Source organism: Mastigoproctus giganteus, chromosome 6 (genome assembly GCF_048544385.1).
Source record: "Mastigoproctus giganteus isolate SK-2022 chromosome 6, ASM4854438v1, whole genome shotgun sequence".
In the NCBI taxonomy this organism is placed as follows: domain Eukaryota; kingdom Metazoa; phylum Arthropoda; class Arachnida; order Uropygi; family Thelyphonidae; genus Mastigoproctus; species Mastigoproctus giganteus.
Window position 1 is genome coordinate 23,024,241 of NC_143580.1, and position 23,422 is coordinate 23,047,662.

Sequence of the window (23,422 nt, forward strand, 5' to 3'; positions counted from 1 at the left end):
ACGGCACGCGATCAAGCAAAACTAATTGTTGGAAATCTCACGTGTCAAGCACGTTCTCAATTGTTGCGTTGCTATAGCAACTTGGCCAAGTTAACAGGATCATAGAGGATAAGAATGAAAATTAAAAATTTATTAATAAAAAGCCGCAGAACCACCGGTGGTAATTTAAAAAGAAAAATGACAGACAGAGAGAGAGAGAGAGAGAGACTTTTAGAATGAATTAGGCAGGGTTAAGAAAACAGCAGACGTAACATAAGAGCAGTTTTAGCGTCTGTAATTATTTCCGCGTTCGCCAACGTTGCGCATGTCCTGTTGGCTATCGCTGTATGAATATAAAGTCTCGTTTTAACGACTTCCTTGATCACTACGAGTTTTATAAATCACAGGAGAAAAACCGGGAACAAAAGATATTTGTTGTTCTTTAATTCGCGCAGGGCATTAGCTCCATCGTGAAGGGGGGATCAGTTGGAATGAATAGCCCTGGTAGGTCGTTGTAATGAGAACAACCTCCATTCGTTAACACCAGGGGGAGCGAAAATCTACGTTCAAATAATGTCATCCATAAACACTTAGTAGCAGTGCCATTCGCTAGATGTCGCCTTCAACACGCCATCCATGTATAAACAGCAGGATAAGAGGGGTGGGTGAAAAAAAGGGGGGCAAAGGGGCAGCCGAGAAACGCTAGACAAAAGAAATTCCACCAGGCGAATCGGATCTTCCATTTTGACAACCAGCAGATGCCAGTAGGACTTTGCTTGTTCATCTACTAACCCAATGCCAGGGAGTGGCATTACCTGCTGCGCGACTGCCGGGGTTACTCCCTTCCCCCCACCTTCCCCCGACAGGTAGGTCCGCGCAGGACTCCCTTCCATCACTCCGTAAGCCATCCCAATGCCTGGGGGATGCGACATTCCTTGTACTTCTAACGTCAAGTGGGCCTGATTTCAAAGGTCGATATGGCGTTCCTATCCCTAGGCTATATACAAAAAAAAAAAAAGAAAAAAAACCATCTAAGCTCCCTTCAGACTTTAAGCGTCCGTGGGAGAGGAGACATTCCCCGTATTTCTTTAATGCTAGGCAACACGGAACACGTCTTCTCCCCCTCTTCCCCCCCAAATATATCACCATCCTGCAAAGATACTGATAACTTAAATCTGTAGAAGCAATTAAAAGGATCCAACACCAAAGAAATGTAAACGTTTTATACCTTTGCTTATTTTTCTTTTGTTGGTGGCAGGTGGAGCTGTCTACATTTGGATTAAATCCAACCGAGAAATTTTAATTAATAAAATTTAAATAATTATTATTTTTATGAGTTAATTCGACATTAGGTAATATGCATTAAAAATAGGCAAAAGATATACACCAATGAGCCAAAACATTATGGCCAGCGAGTCGTTATGCAAATCGAAGCAACTGCAAGTGAACTATGGCGCGGGTCGGGACAAGGTATAAAAAATCACCTGATACTGAACTCCATTAATCAGTGTTCTTCTTCAGATGGGAAAGGCAGCGGACTTAAGCGAGTTTGAGAAAAGCCAAATTGTAATGGCCACACTACTGGGTCAGAGCATATCCGAAACAGCACGGCTGGTGGAATGCTCACGGTCAGCCGTGGTTAGTACCTACCGAAAGTGGTCCGAGGAGGGGAACCCATGAACCGCTGGTGAGGTGTTGGATGACCACTGCTCATCGATGCTCGAGGTGAGCGAAGGCTTTCACGGATGGTACGTGGCAACAGAAGGGCGATTGTGGCGCAACTCGGTAATTGGAATGCTGGGGATGACCGTAATGTGTCACAACACACAATACATCGCAGGCTGCTCTGAATGCCCATGCTAACCATGGCGCTATTATTATAGGGTCTGAGAGAGAACACCATTAGTTTTGTTTTTTGTGGGTTGATTGAGATTCCATATTGTTTGAAGTAAGAGGCGACGTTGATGAGACTATTATTGACACACCCTGTAGCCTCAATGTAACTGTTTGAAGTAATAGGCGTTAGAATTTTTACATCGTCTGCATACGTGATGATTTTCTCATTGTTACGGACAAAAGGCGCAATGATGGCTGTAAATAATAAGCCAGATAGTACTCCTCCTTGTGGAACACCTGCAGAGATCGTCTTCAATATTCAGGTACATGATTGTGAGTTCCTCTTGCTGTTCAAAGCCGGACAATATATTACATGTGGTTGCAAGGAGGTTCTTCACTGTGGATCGGTTTCTAATGGCTTAATGGATCTGTTGCGACTTATCTGCGAGGGTATGATTCATTAAGTTGGGCAGCATAATTTTTTCCAGGATTTTCAGGAGCGTTGAGGGGTTAGATATCTGCCGAAAATGCTTAGGTAGAGTGGGGTTTCGAACTTTTGGATGTGGTCTGACAAGGTAGCTATTCCAGGCTTTAGGAAAGATTCTTGTGGTTAGAATTCCGTTGAAGATGGACCTGAGCAGTTGGAGGATGAACGGACTGAGGCATTTTACCACGAATTGTGGCACTTTGTGGGCCATATTCTTCCACTGTCCAGTCACAACTCGGCATAACTGAAAGTGCATTTTTCTATTCTTCTTGAAAATAGTGGTTTCCTAATAGACAGGTGACTGCCAATACCCAATATCTTCAATTCCCCGGCCATGGTGGGAGTTGAAATAGGTCAGTTCTGGGCTTAGTTGAAGTCAAATGTCACTGGATGTCCAATTTTTCCACAGAATGACCTTTGTTATATTTTTCCATATGGTCCATTTCGGCATTGACGGACCCCACACTGGCAGTACAATGATTATAATCACCATCTTCTTTGCACTGGGTGGAAAAGACTGGAGTTAAATTCTCGTCAATGAATTTTTTTTAGGGGATTTCTTATATTGCGGAGGGTCCCATATGGAGTGTTGTCTCCCAGGTATTTGAATATATCTTTCAGAACTGCAAACTAACCAATGAGTATACGCAATTATAGACACACCGGTGCGCCATGGCCTTAGTTTCCTTGTGTACTTAACAAACATACCACATCGAAACCACACCACACTAAATTCAAAAATTGAGCCTCTGAGACTTCTACTTGAAATGGAAGTTCCTGTTCACTACTGAACAAAGTCTTCCATTTTCTTTGAATTTTAAATCCGGAGGTCTTTTTAAAAACATTGTCAGTTTTTTCTTATTTGTTTTTCTGTGTCTGTAAAGATTGGTGAAATTTCTGACTGGACTTTCTCTACCTCAATTGCACTGCTCAAAGATCGCCCCCAAGAAAAATGAACCTCGGTGAGCACCATACTTTTTCTAACCAAAGAATTGGAAAGAACCGCAATTGCAATGCCAGCAGCTAGTATCCAATGCCATCGACAACTCTTCTTTTATAGATCAATGTTCTTTCCATTTTTTAATTGGCGTCAACAGATAACTAAACGTTTTGTACACAAATGGTATGAGGGTGATCCTTCCAGTTTTAGGAAAGGTGTTATTGTTGGAGCACATTTAGAGACAACTGAAAAATTAAAAGGAGTCTCGATTTATGTTTTTTTTTTTCACCAATGGTAAGATAGAAGTGTGGCATGAAGCCATGAACCAGGACTGTTTTGTGTCCACCACTTAAGCGATTGGAGATGGTATCATCGTATGGGGTATGTTCTGTTGGTACGGACCACATCCACTCATACCATTAGAAGATCCTATTATCTCCAGTGAATATCTATCTAACCATTCTGCAGGGCTTCAATTTTACCAAGACAGTGATGGATTCTTCCAAAAAAAACAATGCAACTGTCCACCATGCAAAAGTTTCATCTGAATGGGTAGCGAAGGTGCAGGTGTCTGCCAGCCACAATGTAACAGCCAACAAATGTCTTAATAGAAGAATGGTCAAAGTTGTGGAACCTTATCTCACGAAGCTTGTATTTCGGGAAAAACGTGGTTACTAGATATTCAATAAAGGTTTCTAATTTTTTGGCCAATGAGTGTAGAACCAATGAAACGAAATAATAGCATTTATTTTGTTTTTTTAAATATATGACGTCCATGTTTTGTGTTATACTACCACTGACTTATTGTTTTTAAAAATGAAAAATGTTTTTTAAAATTCTGCCAAAGTGGAAGGAATTTTTTGACCACTGCTGTACATAAAACTACTAAGTTCTCAATGAGCAATATAGTTTTAGGGGATGAGGGCTAGTGGTGTCTTGTTGTTGTAATAGGGTTTTGGTGCATTAGCAACTACTGCCATATTGTCTTTAAATTGCGTGTATTTTCTGGATGAAAAACCCGAGTTTCCGTGGGAAGAGACCATGCTGCCCTCGCTTGAAACCAACTGACTCGACCACGTTGTGAAAAAGGCCATGAAAATTCCTCACGTCATCGACGGGACTCAACTCGGGTCTTTTCTACCCGGTGTGTGGAGGATGGTGATCATACCAACTGTGCTACCCACAAGGGCTGGTGGTGTCTCATCTTCACCAAATTTGGTGAAGATGAGAGAAACGTTAGTTCCAAATATAACGTCAAAAGAAAAGTTGTCTTATATAGAGGCAAACGATCTTCGCCAATATACGAGTTCAGATTCTGGACTCTTTTACATCGCGCAGGATCAAATACACGATGAGGATTCAAGATGGAAGAAACAAAAATGTTTTGAATAATGGATACATTTTACATCAAACAACTGTTCCATTTCTTTGTCCTCTAAACAATCGAAGCTTCCACCATCTAGAATTTTGCTAGTAGGGAAAGGAGGTGATTATTCTTTTGTATAAGGCAATGGTGAGGCCACCTTTGAATGCTGCGTACAAGTCTGAAGGCCTCATTTTAGGAAGGAAGTAGAATTGCTTGAGCGAGTACAGAGAAGGGCAACAAGATTGGTGAGTGGAACGAAGGGGTTCTTTTAACAAGAGAGGCTCCAGAAGCTGCAAATTGCAGCTTCTGGAGACTAGGCACCTGCGAGGTGATCTGATGGAACTGTATAAGACATTGAATGGGTTGAGCAAATTGAATTCTGATGAGATTCTTCCGCTTGCACAGATTACGAACCTAAAGGGACATAAATTCAAATTGAAGACAATTGTAGAACAGATGTGCGGAAATTTGTGTCCAGCCAGCGGGTGGTTGATTGCTGTAACAAACTTCCATCTGTCGTTCTGGAAGTTGATGGCTTAAATAAATTCAAGGAACAATTGGACAAACTTTTGGAACGAATGAATGAATGAATTTTATCTTTTTTTTATGAAAACACCGAACAGAGGTATTCGAACCTATAGTACTTAGTACTGTGCTTGGGTTGGAGGTTGAGAAGACGAAAGAAGATATTTGTTGACATTAGACTTGAACTTCTGTAGATTGTAATTTTCAGGAAATACGTATGAAGGAAGGTTGTTCCAGAAAACGGCAGTTGAATGAATAAACGAGGAAGATGAAAAGTTGGTTCTGTGAGTTTGATGTTGGACAGTAAATGAATGTTGGCTGGACGTGTTCGGACTGTTTTGAAAGAGAGAGAGAGGGAATTATAGAAGCCAATGCAGAAGAACAGTGCCCATGGAAGTATCTGTAGAAGAGGCATGCAGCAGAAACAGTACATTTATGACACAGCTATTGGAAAGACTCTGTTAGAGATGAGTAATTAATTAACCTAACTGCCCTCTTCTGAATGGAATCTAGAAGCTTGAGGGAGGTTTTGGGGGCACCACCCGAGATGTGGGAACAATATTCCATGGCAGGGCGGATTTGTACAGAGTGAACAGCTTTTTGGAAGAAAAGTTAACGCCGAGAGCGAAAGCGAAAACCAAGTTTTTTAGATGCAGATGAAGCAATATTTGTAATGTGCTTGTACTAAGCGAGATTAGAGGTCAGGGTAATCCCCGAAAGAGATATATCATTTTGTCTAGAAATTGGAGTGTCACTAAAGATAAGCATAAGAGCAGAAGAATCCTTTTTGCGAGATATAAGACAAGACTGAGTTTTAGAAGGATTGAAATCAACTAAGTTGTCTTTGCCCCACTGGAGAATTACCTGAAGATCGGCATTTAAGGAATTGGTTGCAGATTTTCGAGAAGTTGAATCTGATTGAGCAGGACAAGGTTTCTCAAAATGGAAAGTGGAATGCAATGTGCTATCATCGGCAAAACTATGGATACGATTTCCAGTCAATGGAAGAAGGTCATTAATATACAAGAGGAAAAGTGTGGGGGAAAGACTGAACCTTGGGGGACACCGGCATTAGTGGAGAAGTTAGAAGACAGAGAGCCATCTACCATTACCCTCAATGAGCGATCAGAGAGAAAACTGGATAACGAATTACAAAAAACAGTTGGCAAACCATAAGATGGAAGCTTGTTTAGAAGACCTTTATGCCAAACACAATCGAAAGCCTTTGAGATGTCAAGAGCAACTACTTGTGTTTCACCGAACCTTTCCATTGAATTAGTCCATAAATGGGTAACATAAGCCAGAATATCACCAGTGGATCGACACTGACGGAATCCATACTGGCGATCGTTGATCAGACGGAAGGTTTCTAGGTAGTTTAAGAGTTGGCGGTTAATTGATTTCTCCATCACTTTATAAAGAGTAGAAGTAATTGCAATGGGACAATAATTGGATGGGAGGGATTTGTCACCCTTTTTAGGAACTGGCTGGATATGAACAAATTTCCAAGCAGAAGGAAAAACACCTTGGGAATAAGAAAGTGAAAAAAAGCGGCAAAGAACAGGAGTGAGTTCAGGAGCACAGGTTTTGAGAACAAGTGGAGAAATACCATCGGGACTTGGAGCTTTCTTACCATCAAGATTTGTGACATTCTTTTGACATCCTTTTGGCGGAAGACCACAGGAGGCATTGAATAGAATGTGTTGGGAATGGTGGGAGGTGTTTTACCAAGATCATTAATACATGAGCTGGAGGAAAAATGGGATGCTAGCAGGTTAGCTTTATCCTTGGCCGAAGTGACAACAGAACCATCTGGTTTGGACAGAGGTGGGAGCAGAGATGGGCAAACGTTGCGGTCAATAGCTTTGGCAAGAAACCAATGCTCGGCTACCATTAGGGCAAGAAGCAAGTTTTCTACTCTTAGCCTATTCAAAATCTAGTTTGGACTGATTAATAACTGCTTTACATTTGTTGCGAGCTTTGATGTAGGCAGAAAATGAAACTGAAGAATTCGAAACAAGCCAATTAAGATATGCAACATTCTTCTCTTGAACAGCCTTAGCACATTTATTGGAAAACCAAGGTTTAGATAAAGGACGAGATTTTAAAGTGGAGTGTGGGATAAAGGATTCCATTCCTGCAAGAATAATTTCACTGACACGATCTGAGCAAACATTGACATCAGAAGTTTTGAAACAGTAATCAGGCCAAGGAAAAGAAGAAAAGAAATCTCGCAGGTCATCCCATTTTGCATTCCTGTAATGCCAAACAACACCATGTTAGGAATATTCATGAGATAAAGGTTCCATCGAAAAAGAGACAATCACCAAGTTGTGATCTGAAGTGCCTAAAGGACCTCTCACTTCGACCTTGTACTTAGAAGGGTTGTTTGTGAGAAAAAGATCAAGCGTATTGGCTGTATGATTAGGATTGTCCGGTATTCTTGTAGGTAAATGAACAATCTGTGCTAGGTCATTAGTAATTGCAAAAGCCTCAGGACCTCTACCTGCTGGGTCGGTGTGACTAGAAAATGGAAGCCAGCTGGAGTTGTGAACATTAAAATCACCAAGGAAAATTACCTCACTGTTAGGAAAGTTGGACTGGAGAAAGTCAAGTTGCAAAGAGAGGAAGTCAAAGAGCTCCAAGTGATTAGTGGAGTTGGGAGAACGGTAGAGGCAACAGATGAATTTGGCACAATGAGGTAGACAGATTTTAAGCCAGAGAAGATCGAAGAGAGGAGATTCCAAATTACCAAGTCTCGGATAGGGAATATCAGAATGGACATATGCACAAATGACACCTTTGAGGAATCATACAGGGAATAATTTGGGCAACTGAGGTGAACCGTAGTTGAATCAACGGGGAAGGTGGTGAAATTTTTTTTTTTTTTTTTTTGACTGATGTTGTATAAGCTTGTTTTCTTGCATCAGATGCCTCTACTAATGCTAACTTCCATAACTGATCAAAGACAGAAAATTTGTCTTCAGGCCATCTTGTTCTGAAGAACTGTATTAAATGCTGTAAGGTGTTTCTAAGAAGGCTACGTAACTCCTAAGTCTGAAGTGGGTGCCTGCTGTCATCCCAAGAACATATTCAAATAATTGATGAGGCGTTGTTTCAGATTCGAAGGACGCTGGAACATCCGGAGGGTGGCGCTGAAACATTCCATCGGAAATTTTGAAGGCACCTATGGAGATTGCCAACATTCCATTGGAAATTTTTAAGGCAGCCACGGTGAACGCGATGCGCCTTCTTAATTGCTTATTAGAAAACAAGTTAACATACCCAGTCCGTTATATTCCAAAAGCTTTGGCAAATAGTAATAATTCATGATTTACAACAAAACAAATGAGCGAAACGCAATCATTCGTATGCGCTAAAGGAAAATATCAGGTGTCTGCGCATTTGTTCCTTGCCCATTCATTCCTTCAACTAGTAATAACCAGTGCTTCAGCTACGGTATATGGATAGCCTATGCGACATATATGAAAAAAGTATATATAAAAAAAATAAAGAAAGAACTGCTGGATTTCAGTTGAACCGATTTTAATAACAATTAGGCTGGCTGAACAAATCGTTCTAAAAGATCAAAATATAAAATTTTACGAAAACTATCCATTAGAAATCGAGTTATTACATGCGGACGGACATGCTGAAGACAATAGGCTCTTTATGCATATATGCTAACAGACCCACTGTAACTTGTTTGCATCAACATGCAACAATGACTTACGCCTCGTTTCCTTAGTTTCCTTTAAAAAAAAAACAATAAAAAACCCCAAAGAAAAAGTTTACGTATTGTAACTTTCTGTTATTCATCTTTATACGTGGAGATCGATCTGTCTGTCGAGAAGCGAATTCGAGCATTGCCACTTGCTCACTTGTTCAGTTGTTTAGTGCCAAGCACAACAAATGAACATTGTTAGCCAATCAAAAGAGGCCTCGACCTACGATTTATACCCGTCTATTTGACAATTCTTCTACCATTAAATTTAAACAATGTATTACTCTTTAAAGAAAAAAAAAAGAAAAAAAAAATGCCCAATTAGTTTGGTACAAGACCAGTACCCAGAGGTCGCCACGTACAACGTTTTAACAACGCCAAAACATCCAACTTTGTCTGATTATAGGTATCACCAATGGGCCCCAAGATATTCATTACTTAGGGGTCCATAAAGCGCTCGAAAGTATCAATTAGTTTAACAGGAGCATGCCATTCACAACAAATGGTTGTCGGTGACCTTCAAACGGCCTTGGAGGTACACACGCTTCGGTACTCTATCCACTTGTTAACTGCTAATGACTATTTCTTAAATTAAACGTATGTATATGGATGATTTTTTTTTTCACTCATTCGTTCTGTATCACACGTGTTATGCTAGGAGCACCAAGCGACCTATGACTTCGCATTGTTACGTAGGCAGGTAATTGTTGCTACTTATATTGTTATTATAAGTAGACTGGTATTGTTAATAAACAGGAAATCTGCTATTTTGTAACGGCAGACGATTAGTGCTTTAGGAGATAATGGAAGACCATTTATTTATAGGGATGAAAAGAAGATAAAAATCCACTAATAAATCTTTGTTTTTCTTTCTGTTTTTTTTTTTTTTTTTTTATTAGAGTTAACAAAAACGCCCTCTGGTATGATCCGGCATAGTGTTTGCGCCGAGGTTCAAGATTTGATTCATTTGCCCGGTCCTTTAACAGAGGACGCCGTTTTAAGGACGCTCCATGCCAGGTTTTTCAGCAGAGAATATTTTGTAAGTGTCTTTAATATATCTCTTATAAACATCCAATTTTGTTTTTGATTAAAAAAAAATAATTTTTTTTTTCAGTTGTCTATTAGATATTTACTTAATTTCAAGTATCCTATTCGAACTTTGTGAACAGTGCCATAATCTTCCAAACGAGCGTACACATTTGGAGGCTGAATATTGGAATTTCCAAGAAATTTAGTCCCTTTTCTAACATGACTTTAAAAAATAATTTCGTAGGGGGGGGGGGTTTACCCAAGGGGTAACCTCCCCACTCTGCATAAACACAACAGTCAGCACTACTAATAGATTCCATTTTTTTTTTTTTTTTGGTGTCGTGCGATTTATCCCAGTTATCCCAAGATAACCCCCACGGACATTAATACGGTGGGGTTAACCCCCACTCAAAGTCATATTAAAGTAGCTGTCCCGGGGTATAAATATAAACCGCGCGCACAGCTTCCTTTTTTTAAAATCTTAATTGCTAAGTCAATACGAACTTTGTGAACAGTGCCACAATCTTCAGACCACATATTCCTTCGAAATGGTCGTGTTCGCATTGTTGCCGCAAGATGGCGCCAGCGTGTGTCACTCCTCGGCTCAATTACCCGAGCGATCTCATAGTCATAAAAGAGGCTGCAACTCCAACTTTGGTCCGGGCTACCTTTGGCAATAGACAAGTATGCGCAACCCTTGACCTTTGAACCACATCGCCGCAGTCTCGGGGACGAACGCTTGCGTGTCGATTTATCGTAGGGAAAAACTGGAAGTGCGACAGACCATTATCGTTAGGGTACGTGCAGTTAAAGTGCAGAATGGAGATGTCTAGCATTTGTCATGTCCAAATCAACGAGTAGAAGATCTTCGGCTCTCGCCCCTGATAGCCCCTGTGACAAAGACGGATGTTAATGACGGCAGCGAAAGAGGGCAATACCCCTGGAAAGTCTCCGGCAGAAGAAGCAAACATGTGGTTAAAGAAGCGGACCTATCAGTGACTGCAACAGCGCTTAAAGATAGGGCGGGGATCGGAAACCACACCCAAGTTGTCCCGATGCATGTCGGGAAGGCTGATTTCCCAGAAGCCCCGAATACGACGCAGGAGAGATGCCAGATTCCATCCGACCCCAAGACAAGCTCGCGATCAAGGGAGTTACCTTTCTAATTTCGGTAAATGTGATTGATTTGATGGCCCAGAGCCACTTCGTAATGTACGCACAGGGTCTCTTGGCCCGTGAGGCTCTGCGAAAAAGGGAAGAGCAAAAGTAAGAATGTTGACGTCGAAGAAGAAGCAAAAAAATAAATAAATAAACTAAAAATTGCTTGAAAACTACAATTTGTCACGTGTGATGACGTAACAATTCACGAGCAGAAGTAACAGAAATTGACCGTCCATTGTTGATTTGCACGTGTCCCGTGATATGTAAGTTTCATTAAAAAAAAAAAAAAAAAAAGCTTCTTCAGCGTGGTCACGTGATAACTGTTTTAATTGTTTATTTTTCTCTCTCTCTCTCTTTTCAGACTAACGTTGGTCCGATCCTGTTATCTATCAACCCTTATCAAGATGTCGGTAACCCTTTGACTTTAAGCAGTGCTCATGCAGCGTCTCGTTGTCCTCAGCTCCTTCGAGTGGTGCACGAGGCAGTAAGACAACAGAGTGAAACAGGATACCCCCAGGCAGTCATCCTCAGGTAAGAAAGATATCGCCCACTTTGTTCGCTCCCCTGTTATTATCGTAGACCTTCGGTGAGCGAAAGTACCAGTCGATACTCGCATTACTTACCGCCAAAAAAGATCGGCTACTTTTCCATCTTTATTTTTTTGGGGGGATGGGGGGAACGTCTCAGGATGAGTGAGAAAGGGGAAATACCACCAGTTAAACAAACCCGCAGAGTGCATCCCAACCGATACGACTAAATTGCAATTTGTTCGCTACACAAGCGCCCTCCGGCGGTGATCGTTGCAAGCTGTTTTTATTGTTGTAATTGAACTACAAAATGATACGTTAATTGCTCATTCTATTAATGTATATTTGTAAAGGAGAGCCCTGGTAGAAATATACAATATTTACATTTACAACAATGTATTCTTCTCCGGATTCTTCGGATAGATTAATATCCGGAGAACCCAGAGAATTGTAAATTCTCTTGATATCAACTTCAGAATCACGTCCAGCAGATGAGATGGTGATTCTGAATGGTATTATTTTATGTTTTCTTTATATTTTCTTAAATAAACTTGGACTTTAGTGTAATTCTTCTTCCCCCCCCTCCACGTCCCTATCCCATAGCGGAGAAAGCGGCAGTGGGAAGACTTATTCGTCCATGCTGTTGCTTCGCCAGTTGTTCGATGTCGCCGGAGGAGGGCCGGAGACCGATGCCTTCAAACACCTGGCAGCAGCGTTCACCGTCCTCCGGTCACTAGGTAGTGCGAAGACATCCTCCAACTCAGAATCTAGTCGAATTGTAAGTATCAACCCTTAGGGCCCAATTCTAAACAAGAAAGAGCAAATTAATAAAATTTTACTACTTGTTGCTATGACAACGAGCGAATCACAGTCGAAGTAAATAATGGTGTCCATTTTTAGTTACCATGGTAACGTAAATCTTATCCTACCCATTGTTAATGTCGATGAAATAGCGAAGAATTAATTTTATGACAACGGGAGATTTTACATTTTTAGGACGTTGCCAGTTTCTCTGGTTACCAGTAACATTAGTATGCAGAATATTCACAATTCTTGTACGTTTCGATTTCTCTAGGTTACCATGGTACACACTAGTGTGCAAGATATTCACATTTTTAGTACGTTGTCGGTTTCTCTAGTCACCATGGTAACACTCTAAACATTGTGACGTCGACGATATAGCAATGAATTTCCGTTGCTATGACAACTTGACAGTTTCTTATCGGTTTTTGCAGTTACCATGGTAAGATTAGTTTGCAAGATACTCAAGTTTCTAGTATCGATTTCTCTAGGTTACCAGGGTAACATTAGTGTGTAAAGATTTCAGTTTTAGTACGTTGTCGATTTCTCCAGTTACCATGGTAACGTTAGTTTGCAAGATATATTCACATTTCTAGTACGTTGTCGATTTCTCTAGGTTACCATGGTAACATTAGTGTGCAAAGATTTCACATTTTTAGTAAGTTGTCGATTTCTCCAGTTACTATGGTAACTAGAGCTTGGGCTAAACATTGTTGACGTCGTCGATATAGCAGTCAATTTCCGTTGCTATGACAACTTGCAATACATTTTTTGTTGGTTTCTTCGGTTGCTATGGTAACGTTAGCGTGCCAGATATTCACATTTTTAGTCGGTTTCTTTAGTTACCACGGTAACATCAGTCTTCTCATATACGTAATAGTGATGAATTTCTGTTACCATGACAACTATCTTTGATAAAATTCTTATTTGTAGTCTGCACGATTTAAAATTTTCTTGTCATCATAATTTGATGGTACAGCGTGTTGGGAAATATTACTGCCTGATATTTCAATACACTGCCCTATCAAAATATTAGAAACCTTAATTCTTTTAGAGGTTTTTTTTTTTTTTTTCATCTGTTCTTAGCACAGTTCCTGTTTCAACATAATTCCCACTGATGCTCTAAAGTTGGAATTGTTTATACCGCAAAGGAGGGTTGCCTGTTCGGATGTTATAGCCCTTTTTCCTTTTTCCGTTTTTTTTTTTTTTTTGTAGTGGGTAATTAAAAATTAATCCTACCGCAGTGGGTGGTTCTGGACTTTTGTGTCGCTTTGACCCGTGTGTCGGGTGTCACTAGTTGCTTAACCCCTTCACGCGAAAATCGCCTCCAGGGGCGGACCTAAAGTCGGGTGAATGGCCGACTGGGATCCCCCCTTCCGTACATTTATACACCACGTGACCTTCGCATATCTCAGTCTAACGCTTTGAAAAATGCTACTTACCGACACAAGGGTCAGGGGTGAAAATGCTCTGCGCATCAGCGGAGTATGCATCTCGAGGTTAAGGATTTGTTCGCAATTGTGTGTTTAACCCTGCCAGCCCTTCGCCATACGAGTGGGGGTGGCTTATCGCTATGGGAAGTTCTCTTCTTGTTTACTAGCTTCGAAGATGGTCGTATATCCAACCTTAATGTTCGTCGACTTCATTTGCCTTCCTTAATGGCCGTCAGTGAAAACGCGCTGGGAATTGTACTCTCGGCTTCCTGCAACCCCACAGGTTTCTGTACAGCCCTGTTAATGACTGTCACGTGGGAAATATTTTAAATAGGCCCCAGTTCATTATTTAACGACGATCTTGGTCTCGGATGCTTACTGTCGGACATAATGACTTTTCTGAAATATTAAGAGTTACATCTGATCGTGGATATTTACCATTTGCACTTGAGCGCCATCTGGTGGAAAAGGAAATATGCGATCCTTTTCATGCCGGTCTAGATAACTAATGGTTCTTTAATAAATGCGCGAATATTAAAACAAAAAGTTCTATAAACACTGCAGATGCTTCCAGAGGAGGATGGGTTGCAATAATATTAGATGTTTATCTTAAGGGACGTTAGGTTTCCAGAATGGGCTCTCTCATCCAAGAGAGGTGGAGAGATCACCCTGTTTTTATGCTAAACTTCAGCCAATTTATTGTTACCCTTGATTACTTTTGAAAAATCTTTCAATTTCTTTTTCAGGGCCACTTCATCGAAGTACAGGTGACTGATGGCGCCCTCTATAGGACAAAAATCCACTGCTATTTTCTTGATCAGGTAGGTAGTGTTTCTGAAGCGATACTTAAAGCAGTTTTTATTGTAATCGTTTATTTAAATTTAAGTAAACGGTAAATAATTAATACAAATAGGGTGAATGAAATATTAATTTATATTGTCATTTTTATTTTTATTTATAGTTATTCATCGGATTATTATAATTGTTCAGTAAACAATTATTGAAGAATTATCTCTAATTAATTTAAAAATATAATTAAAAATCCGTATAAGCAATAAAAAATGGACAAGTTTGTTTTTAAAATTTTTTAAAATAATTTATTAACTTTTTTGTTTTAAAATCGTTTTTAAACTTTTTATGATATACTTATTTTTTAATTTCATATTTTTTTTAAAAATCATTTGTTATTTTAACAGTTTTATTTAATAAAATATTTTTAAATAAGTTTTTAAATTTTTTATCATCTATTGATAACGCATTCTGATGTACAAAACGAATAAATCGATAAATTGAATTTGTTTAAATTTTGTAATCTTGTTCTGGCTACTGTAATTAATAAAACAAATTATTCTTATTTCTCTTAAATGTTAACCAATTTCTTTTGTTTACATTGCAGACGCGAGTCATTAGGCCCCTCCCTAGCGAAAAGAATTATCACATCTTCTACCAGATGTTAGCTGGACTCACACAAGAGGAACGTGGTAAGTGAGCACCCTAAAAATAAAAAAATAAATAAATAAATAAGGTGATTGTAAAAATCCATAATGCCAAATTAATTGGACCAGTGTGCACACCTCATGGTTTTTTTTTTTTTTTTCAGCCCAGTTAAGCCTGGCCGGCTACTCCCTCCATAACTTACGCTACCTGAATCATGGGGATGTCAGTCAAAACGACAATGAGGACTCTTCTAGGTTCGAAGCTTGGAAGGTAAGCAAAAAACCCTAGAGAAAACGTAAAATATAGATCTGTGCGTGGTGCTGCCATCTATTGCATATAAAAGTAACTATTACATCAAACTCTAAAATATATCTTTTTTTCCCTTTTATTTCAGTCCTGTTTATCAGTTTTGGGTATTCCTTCAATGGATGTGGTCCGCGTTTTAGCTGCCGTCCTATTGCTAGGCAACGTTCAGTTTATTGACGGTCCTGGTATGGAAGTTGACGTCAAAGGGGGTAATGGTAAGTCTCAAAGAGAATTTATATTAAAAAAATTATTTAAAAAAAAATCATTAAAGGATTTAAAATTTTAAGTTGCCGTATATTTAAAAATTTAAATGGATACTTAAATTTAAACTTAAATTAAATTTAATAAAATTTCGACTTAAATTAAATTTTAAAATGACAACTTAAAATGAGTTATATTTCATGACATTCAGTTGCACATGTTACTTATATATAATTAAAAAATTAAAATCTTTTTTTTTTCTAGCTGAGATAAAATCCGTGGCCTCCTTATTAGGGGTATCTAGCGTTGCTCTCTTTCGGGGTTTAACAACACGGACGCATAACGTGAGAGGTCAACTGGTCAAATCTGTATGTGATGCCAATATGGTAAGAGGCTTGTTATTTCGAAAATCAGTTTCGTTCAGGAAAATGTCGATTAACTAGCAAATTTAGTGCAACTTCGTGCATTTTAAAAATAATTTTCCTACCATTCTTAAAATTTATAATTTTAATAATTTAATTTTTAAACTTTTAACTTTTAAAAAAATATTTCGAGACTACTTTAACTTAAATTTGAATTTAAAAAATTTATTTCCTAAAATTAAAAATTGCATTTTAAAAAATTTTTTTTAATAATTTTTGAAGATAAAAATAAATCTTGATTTAAATCATGAATCGTTTTTTTTTCTTAGTTTTTAAAATATAATTGTGCAAACTGGTTTATGTTTTAAAAATATAAATTGACGTTTTTGATTTTTTTCTCACGAAATATGTCTGTTTTGCAAGATGAAAAACAGTAGCGTCTGGGAGGACAAACGCTATTTAACCATCCCTTTAGGGATCGCAAAGAATTCCTCTGATCCTTGAATGGATGAAAGAAATGCTTTATTTTTTATTTCATGATAAACAAGTATATTGATAATCCACGAGTAATCCTGGTGATCACTAGGGTCAGATCTACATTCTCTTGACCAAAAATTATCCTAGATTGTGAATACTAGGTTGAATATGCGATATTTTCTAACCAAAAGCAACAATATGACCCTGACATTTGATTTCCCTTAGATATAGCTCAGTCTGATTTCGTTTTACAGAACTTAAATGTTCACCCAAAACAAAGGAGATTTTTATTATAATTCTGAATCTGTTAAAAAAAAAAAAACCATGCTGGGGACTCAAGAATTCAGTCAAAAACGCAGAACCTGAAATTCTATTTTAAGAAATTTATCCTTCTTTGTAATGCGAATCAAGTGACAAGGAAAATATACACTGGAATTATCCATAAAAGATTTAAACACAGTGTTAGACTTTCAAAAAATCACATTATTTACGCATGTGCAATAAAAAAGCCATTTCTGTTGATTCTAGTTCGATGTGCGTGATGGATCGTACATTCTGTAGATACCATCTTTGGAGCCACGTGTTTATCCTTTTTTTTTTAACCTCTTTAACGACTCAATAAATACCAAGCCTAAATATTTATTGTTCACGAACTAACAAAACCTTTCACATTCCCTTAATTCTGTCTATTTTGCTGTACCTAACAATGGTGCCAGATAAGATAATGAAGTTTGTGGGGAGCTAACGTATACCATCTACAAATCTCGAATTTTTTGACATGTTTTAGTAATAAAAATGTCATCGTGGTACTGATGGCTTTAGAGGTAACGTTGTCTTGAGCTTCAAATGCCTTTGTAAACACTGTATAATTTACGATTGAAGTACATAAAGATACCGTGATGTGACAGGGGCTTTTGTATACTATTAGCAGGTGGAGAAACTTGTTTTTTGCTTCTTTTATGTGGCGTTCTCATGCTGCAGTTTTTTTGCTTATATATTAAAAAAAATTATCTCTAAAAAAAAACTAACAGGTCGTTAAACATGAACTCGAACTAGCCCAACCACATTCGCAAAATAAGTGAAGAGGGTGAATCGAAAGAAGAAAAAAAATTACAATTACATTCTTTAAAATAGAATATTTTAAATTAATTGTGCTGCCATCTCTTGGCCGAATTAGTTGTTATACTATAAAACAGAATATTTTAAATTATTAATTATGCTTCCATCTGTTGGCAGAATTATTTACTAAACTATAAAACACAATATTTTAAAATATTAATTGTGCTTCCCTCTCTTGGCAGAATTAGTTACTATACTGTAATGTACTGTTATACCTTATTAATAAAAAATATATATGACCTGTGACCACTTTTTTTTTTTTATTAGGCTAATTCAAACCGGGATGCATTAGCAAAAGCCCTCTATTGTAGAACTGTGGCAACAATTGTTCGCAGGGCTAATAGCCTGAAACGCCTTGGCTCCACATCAGGCACTTTAAGTTCTGACAGCAATGAATCGGTGCATAATCACACAGGTAAGGGTGGTTTTAGTTCACCAGATAGCAGCACTCTTTTCAAAAATAACGTTAATATGGTAAATTGGCGCGAATAATCCATTATTATTCTAAGATATGGTTACAAAATTGACCGTTAGGTGTACCGTGCTGCCATCTAACGATATAAAAAGCAACTATTTTCTCTAAATTGTTCACGCTCAAATATTTTATCTGGAGATTTCTTTGTTTTTTATAGAAAACAGCAGTCAACATGCATCAACTATTGGCTCTGGAGGGGTGAAAGCGTCTAAATCCATGACAGTTCTGAACTCCGCTGTTCGCCATGCCACCGATGGCTTCATTGGTATTCTGGACATGTTTGGATTTGAGGCAGGCAAGGTAAGTTGACTCCCATGCGCGGTTTATCATACAAGCTCATAAATAAGGTAGGGAGTCGGTGGCACTGACAAGGAAGATCGACTGTTCCCATGTTTGTATTGCTATCTCTAACCGTTCATACTACTGTGCAACGAATAATATAACTCGTTGTGCTGCCATCTATTGGCAGAATTTTTTTCTGCCTATTTATAATTTTTTTTGTTTGGTTGAACAAAAACTTAATGAAATAAGATGTCAAAATATTTATCAGTTTAAAGCAGATATATTAGAATTAAGTAAAATAATTAAGAAAACTTTGTCTTGTATTGATATTTAATTCATAAATAAGTGTTTTTTCTCATGGCCTTTTTATCCGTAATGGATTTATATATGGGATTTGTTAATAGAATTCCATGATTTGTTTCCTGTACAGGTGGCAGCACTAAGTTTTGTTATGAGACGTCTCTGATAACAATAAATGAACCAGAGCGACTTAGATTAAACGAAAGTAGGCGCCATGTTTTATTCTGACATGCCTGAACACGTTATGATAGGCAAAACTATCATTCTGCATCCACAGCATTGTGGCCAAGGAATTTATTAATAAATAAATTTTGAACCCCGGTTACTTATGCACCCAAGTGCCTGATCCACGAAATCCATGAGTATAAATACACTCATAAGGAGATTACCTCGAAGGCTCACAAAATGTAAATTCCGAATTCGCGTTAAAACTTTATGCTGATATAATTCTGGAATTTTACTGTGAGACCTTGTATTATTGTATTCAAAATTACTATTTTCAGTTTTGTTTCAATTTATTTAAGACAAACAGTTGCTAGATCAAAATCATAATATCTTTGCTCTATGACACAGGCCTCGATTTAATTTACTCCTTCTCGAACAAAAAGTACCGGCCCTAAACGTCATAACCAATTTTGAAAATGGTAAACTCGTTAACGAAGAAGATGTAACAACAAAGTTCAAATTAACGGTTTTTTATAACATACTTTTGAACTCCGAATTTCAAATTAAGAATGTTTACATAATTTAGAAACTGCTAATTTCAAATTAGGAGTTTTTAAGAACTATTTAAAGGCTCCTATTTTCAAATTAGGAGATTTTACGTACATATTCGTAATTCAAAGAACTCCAGATTAGGGGTTTTGGTGTAATCGTAATTCAAACACTCCTATTGTCAAATTAGGAGTGTTTGTGTAATCGCAATTAAAAGTCTCCAATTTTCAGAGTTGGAGTCTTTGAATTTTTGCGTAATTGTAATTCTAAGACTCCTATTTTCAGAGTATGGGTTTTTGTGTAATCGCAATTCAAAACTCCTCTTTTTGTGTAATCCTAATTCAAAGACTCCTGTTTTCAGATTAGGACTTTTTGTGTAATTATAATTCAAAGACTCCTGTTTTCAGATTAGGAGTGTTTGTTTAATCGCAATTCAAAGACTGCAAATTTTCAGAGTTGGAGTCTTTGAATTTTTGCGTAATTGTAATTCTGAGACTCCTATTTTCAGAGCATGGGTTTTTGTGTAATCATAATTCAAAGACTCCTATTTTCAGAGTATGGGTTTTTGTGTAATCCTAATTGAAAGACTCCTATTTTCAGAGTAGGGGTTTTTGTGTAATCGTAATTCAAAACTCCTCTTTTTGTGTAATCCTAATTCAAAGACTCCTCTTTTTAGATTAGGGGTTTTTGTGTAATCCTAATTCAAAGACTCTTCTTTTCAGATTAGGGCTTTTTGTGTAATCCTAATTCAAAGACTCTTCTTTTCAGATTAAGGCTTTTTGTGTAATCCTAATTCAAAGACTCTTCTTTTCAGATTAGGAATTTTTACAAATATAATTCAAAGACTCCTATATTGAAATTCGGAATTTTTAGGAACATAAAATTCAAATAGTCCTATTTTGAGATCAGGAGTTCTTAAATTAAGTTATTTTCAGAACTAAAAGTTTTGAAATTATGTTCTTAATTTTAAGTAAACAAATTCGAATTCGGAATTCTTTTTTAAGCATCTGTAATTGCGCAATTCATTATTTTCATATAAAAATAAATAAATATTAAATCAAATTTTATAATTTTGCTCTAAAGAGCAAATTCAGTGGATAATCTTTTTCTCTATTGTATTGGATTAAAATTACGATTATTTTACTTTACTTTCATCCCCAGCTTGATCTTAACATAAGCCGACTGTACCAAACGTGACCTGTGACCTTTTTTTTCTCTGTTTCTTGGCAGCCCAGCCATCTCGAGCATCTTTGTATCAACTTGTGCGCCGAAACCTCCCAACACTTCTACAACACGCACGTTTTCAAGAGTAGCATTGAGTCGTGCCGTGAGGAAGGCGTCCAAAGCGACCTGCAGGTGGACTACGTGGATAACGTTCCTTGCATTGACCTCATATCCTCTCTGGTAAGTCACGTTCCGTTGGCGTGAGTTCTGATCAAGCTACTTGCTGTTTATCTATCTGGGCTCTGAGCGTGGCATGTGGGGGGGGGAGGGGTTTGTTTTGCATAGGGGAAAGGGGTGGAAAAGAAGCCGGCCACGGGAGGCGTGGGATGGTAGCGAAATAAGCATTCATAATGAGCTGCGGATTTTTCTTTGCTTTGGCTAGTGCTGCCATCTGTTGTTTAATTTTATAAAGATTAAACAATAGGCAGGCTAGTCCGGATTATATGGGGGCGGGAAACGGGCTCTCCAACTAGAGGGAAGAACTAAATTTTTAGGGCCCTAAAAATATAATATATATATTTTTATTTTTTTGTTTTGCAGACTTGATGCAGGAAAATCAAGGGGCTAATTATCACCCTGAAAAAGCGCTGGTTGATTCTTGATAACTCATAAACCCAAATCTTTGTGTGAACCCCTGCTTTTTTTTTAATTATTTTTTTAGCGTTACATTTAGAAGAGACCTACAATATATAATTTCCTGGATTTCTTTATATGTTTCAAGGGCTGAGAAACTAGACTATCTCAGAGGTAGATAGTCCCTCTCCCCCTTCCTCCAGTGCAAACGCTTGGCAAATTCACCAATTAGTCTCCTCCGTGGCTATGGTGGATTCGCTATAGTTTTTGAGATCTATAGAAAAAACTTTACTATTCAGGAATGTTGGTTGCTATAACCGAGTTTTCTTATACCGAGACAGTCTTCTTCATTCATCGTTCTTCGAACTTTTAGTAGTTTTTATAAACAATATTGGGACAGAGGCATTGGTCTCTTTGTATTTCACCAAATATTTCAATAAAAATATTAATTTGTTGCTTTGTAATGGGGCTCCCTGCATTTTGGGGACCCAAGCATCCGGTCTTGTAAATATGACTGTACAAATATATTTTCTCGTTTAATTTTCAGCGAACAGGTCTTCTCAGCATGCTGGATGTAGAGTGTTCGTTACGAGGTAGCCCAGAGTCTTATCTCCAAAAAGTCAAGGCCCAACATCAAAACAGTCTGAGGTAAGACATCTTCACTCTTCCACCATTATTAAAAGCCTTTTAATTAATACGTTAACTAAGAATAATTCTTAATCTCTGGATAACTCCGCTTATATCGGTCTCTATAAGGATCCCTTCTTCATATTCGATTCACATCTCCAGAACCCTTCCGCATTGGAGAATTTAGGAGATGCCACACGGATGAACCAACCAGTAGACTGCGTACTTAAAGTTACATCGTTCTGAGATGTCATTCTTACGATATCATGGTTACTTTGCACTGATGAAGATTTTAAGCACGCTTCCATGAAACGTTTACTTTTATTCTATATGGCACTCTTGTAGAATGTTTTAGAATACAAAGATGACAGTCCCTTATGAGAAGAAGCAAAGAGGCCGGAATTACAGCAAGGGATTAAACTGAAGGAGATGTCTACATTAGGTTTTTTTTTTTTTTTTTTTTTTGTTTTTAGCGCATAAGCTTCTGTGGCCATATTGCACCTCCCAAGGTTTTGCATTTTCTACTCAGATCCAAGCCAGAGGCGGGATTCTAACCCGCGACCTTTGGGTTGCCCGGCAGGCACTCTACCCACCCGGCTAGCCCGGTCGGCTCTATATTAGGTGGGTTGAATGCTGCCATGTGTCTTTGGACAAACAGCCTTACCAGCTGACCCGCTCTTTCGTGTTGGGAACCGGGTCTCCAACATTGGAAGAACGTTAGGGCTGACCTTCCTACCCTCACCTCTCTAAGCTCCTTATTATAACTTCACATAAACTTTGTTTTTTTCTCTTTAATTTAGATGAAATTCGTCAGTGGAATTCTTACTAAGATGTACTTTATTTTGTGTAGGTTTTTTGAACCAAAACCCAATAATTCGTGGTTGTTTGGTATTCGTCACTTTGCCGGGAGGGTCATCTACGACACGTGCAACTTTCTCGACACCAATCGAGATGTGGTTCCAGACGATGTGGTATGTGTTTTCCACAAATCCACCTGTAATTTTGGCTTTGCCACGCATCTCTTTGGCAGTGAATTGAAAGCCTTATATTCCCAAGGTGAGCACTATCAACTAGTCTCTCTCTCTCTCTCTCTCTCTCTCTCTCTGGATCTGTTCTCGTCTGTCTCTGTATTGTCTGTCTATTTTTCTCTGCCTCCCTCTTTGTATTATTGTCTGTCTCTCTCGCTCTCTCTCTGTGTCTTTGTCTTTTTATCTCTGAGTTTTTGTTTGTCTCTCTTTCTATCACTATTTGATTCTCTGTCTATCTCTCTTTGCATATCTCTGTCTGTCTTCCTGTCTATCTATCTCTCCCTATTTCTCTATTTGAGTCTCTGTCTGTCGGTCTCTCTGTCTATTTCAGTCTCTGTCTTTCTTCCTGTCTGTTTATTCTGTCTATTTGTAGCTGTGTCTATTTCTCTCTGCCTGCCTCTTTGTATTATTGTCTGTCTCTTTCTCTTTGAATTCTCTGCCTGTCTGTCTCTGCGTCTGTATTTGAGTGTCTGTTTCTCTTTCTATCTC

General features: G+C 38.2%; 1 protein-coding gene across 2 annotated transcripts in view; it reads left to right on the plus strand.

The window, feature by feature from the left end:
* The window catches only part of dachs (unconventional myosin-IXb-like dachs), a 50,103-nt gene that overhangs the window by 20,681 nt on the left and 6,000 nt on the right, over positions 1-23,422 (plus strand). For both annotated transcript variants that reach the window (XM_090375028.1, XM_090375029.1), the window contains 13 exons: positions 9,757-9,896; positions 11,409-11,578; positions 12,178-12,352; positions 14,555-14,629; positions 15,205-15,289; positions 15,409-15,515; positions 15,640-15,766; positions 16,017-16,138; positions 17,978-18,125; positions 18,343-18,485; positions 20,712-20,885; positions 21,826-21,926; positions 22,756-22,961. In XM_090375028.1, the coding sequence (XP_090231154.1) occupies positions 9,757-9,896; positions 11,409-11,578; positions 12,178-12,352; positions 14,555-14,629; positions 15,205-15,289; positions 15,409-15,515; positions 15,640-15,766; positions 16,017-16,138; positions 17,978-18,125; positions 18,343-18,485; positions 20,712-20,885; positions 21,826-21,926; positions 22,756-22,961 (1,773 nt within the window). The remainder of the gene's footprint in view (positions 1-9,756; positions 9,897-11,408; positions 11,579-12,177; positions 12,353-14,554; positions 14,630-15,204; positions 15,290-15,408; positions 15,516-15,639; positions 15,767-16,016; positions 16,139-17,977; positions 18,126-18,342; positions 18,486-20,711; positions 20,886-21,825; positions 21,927-22,755; positions 22,962-23,422) is intronic.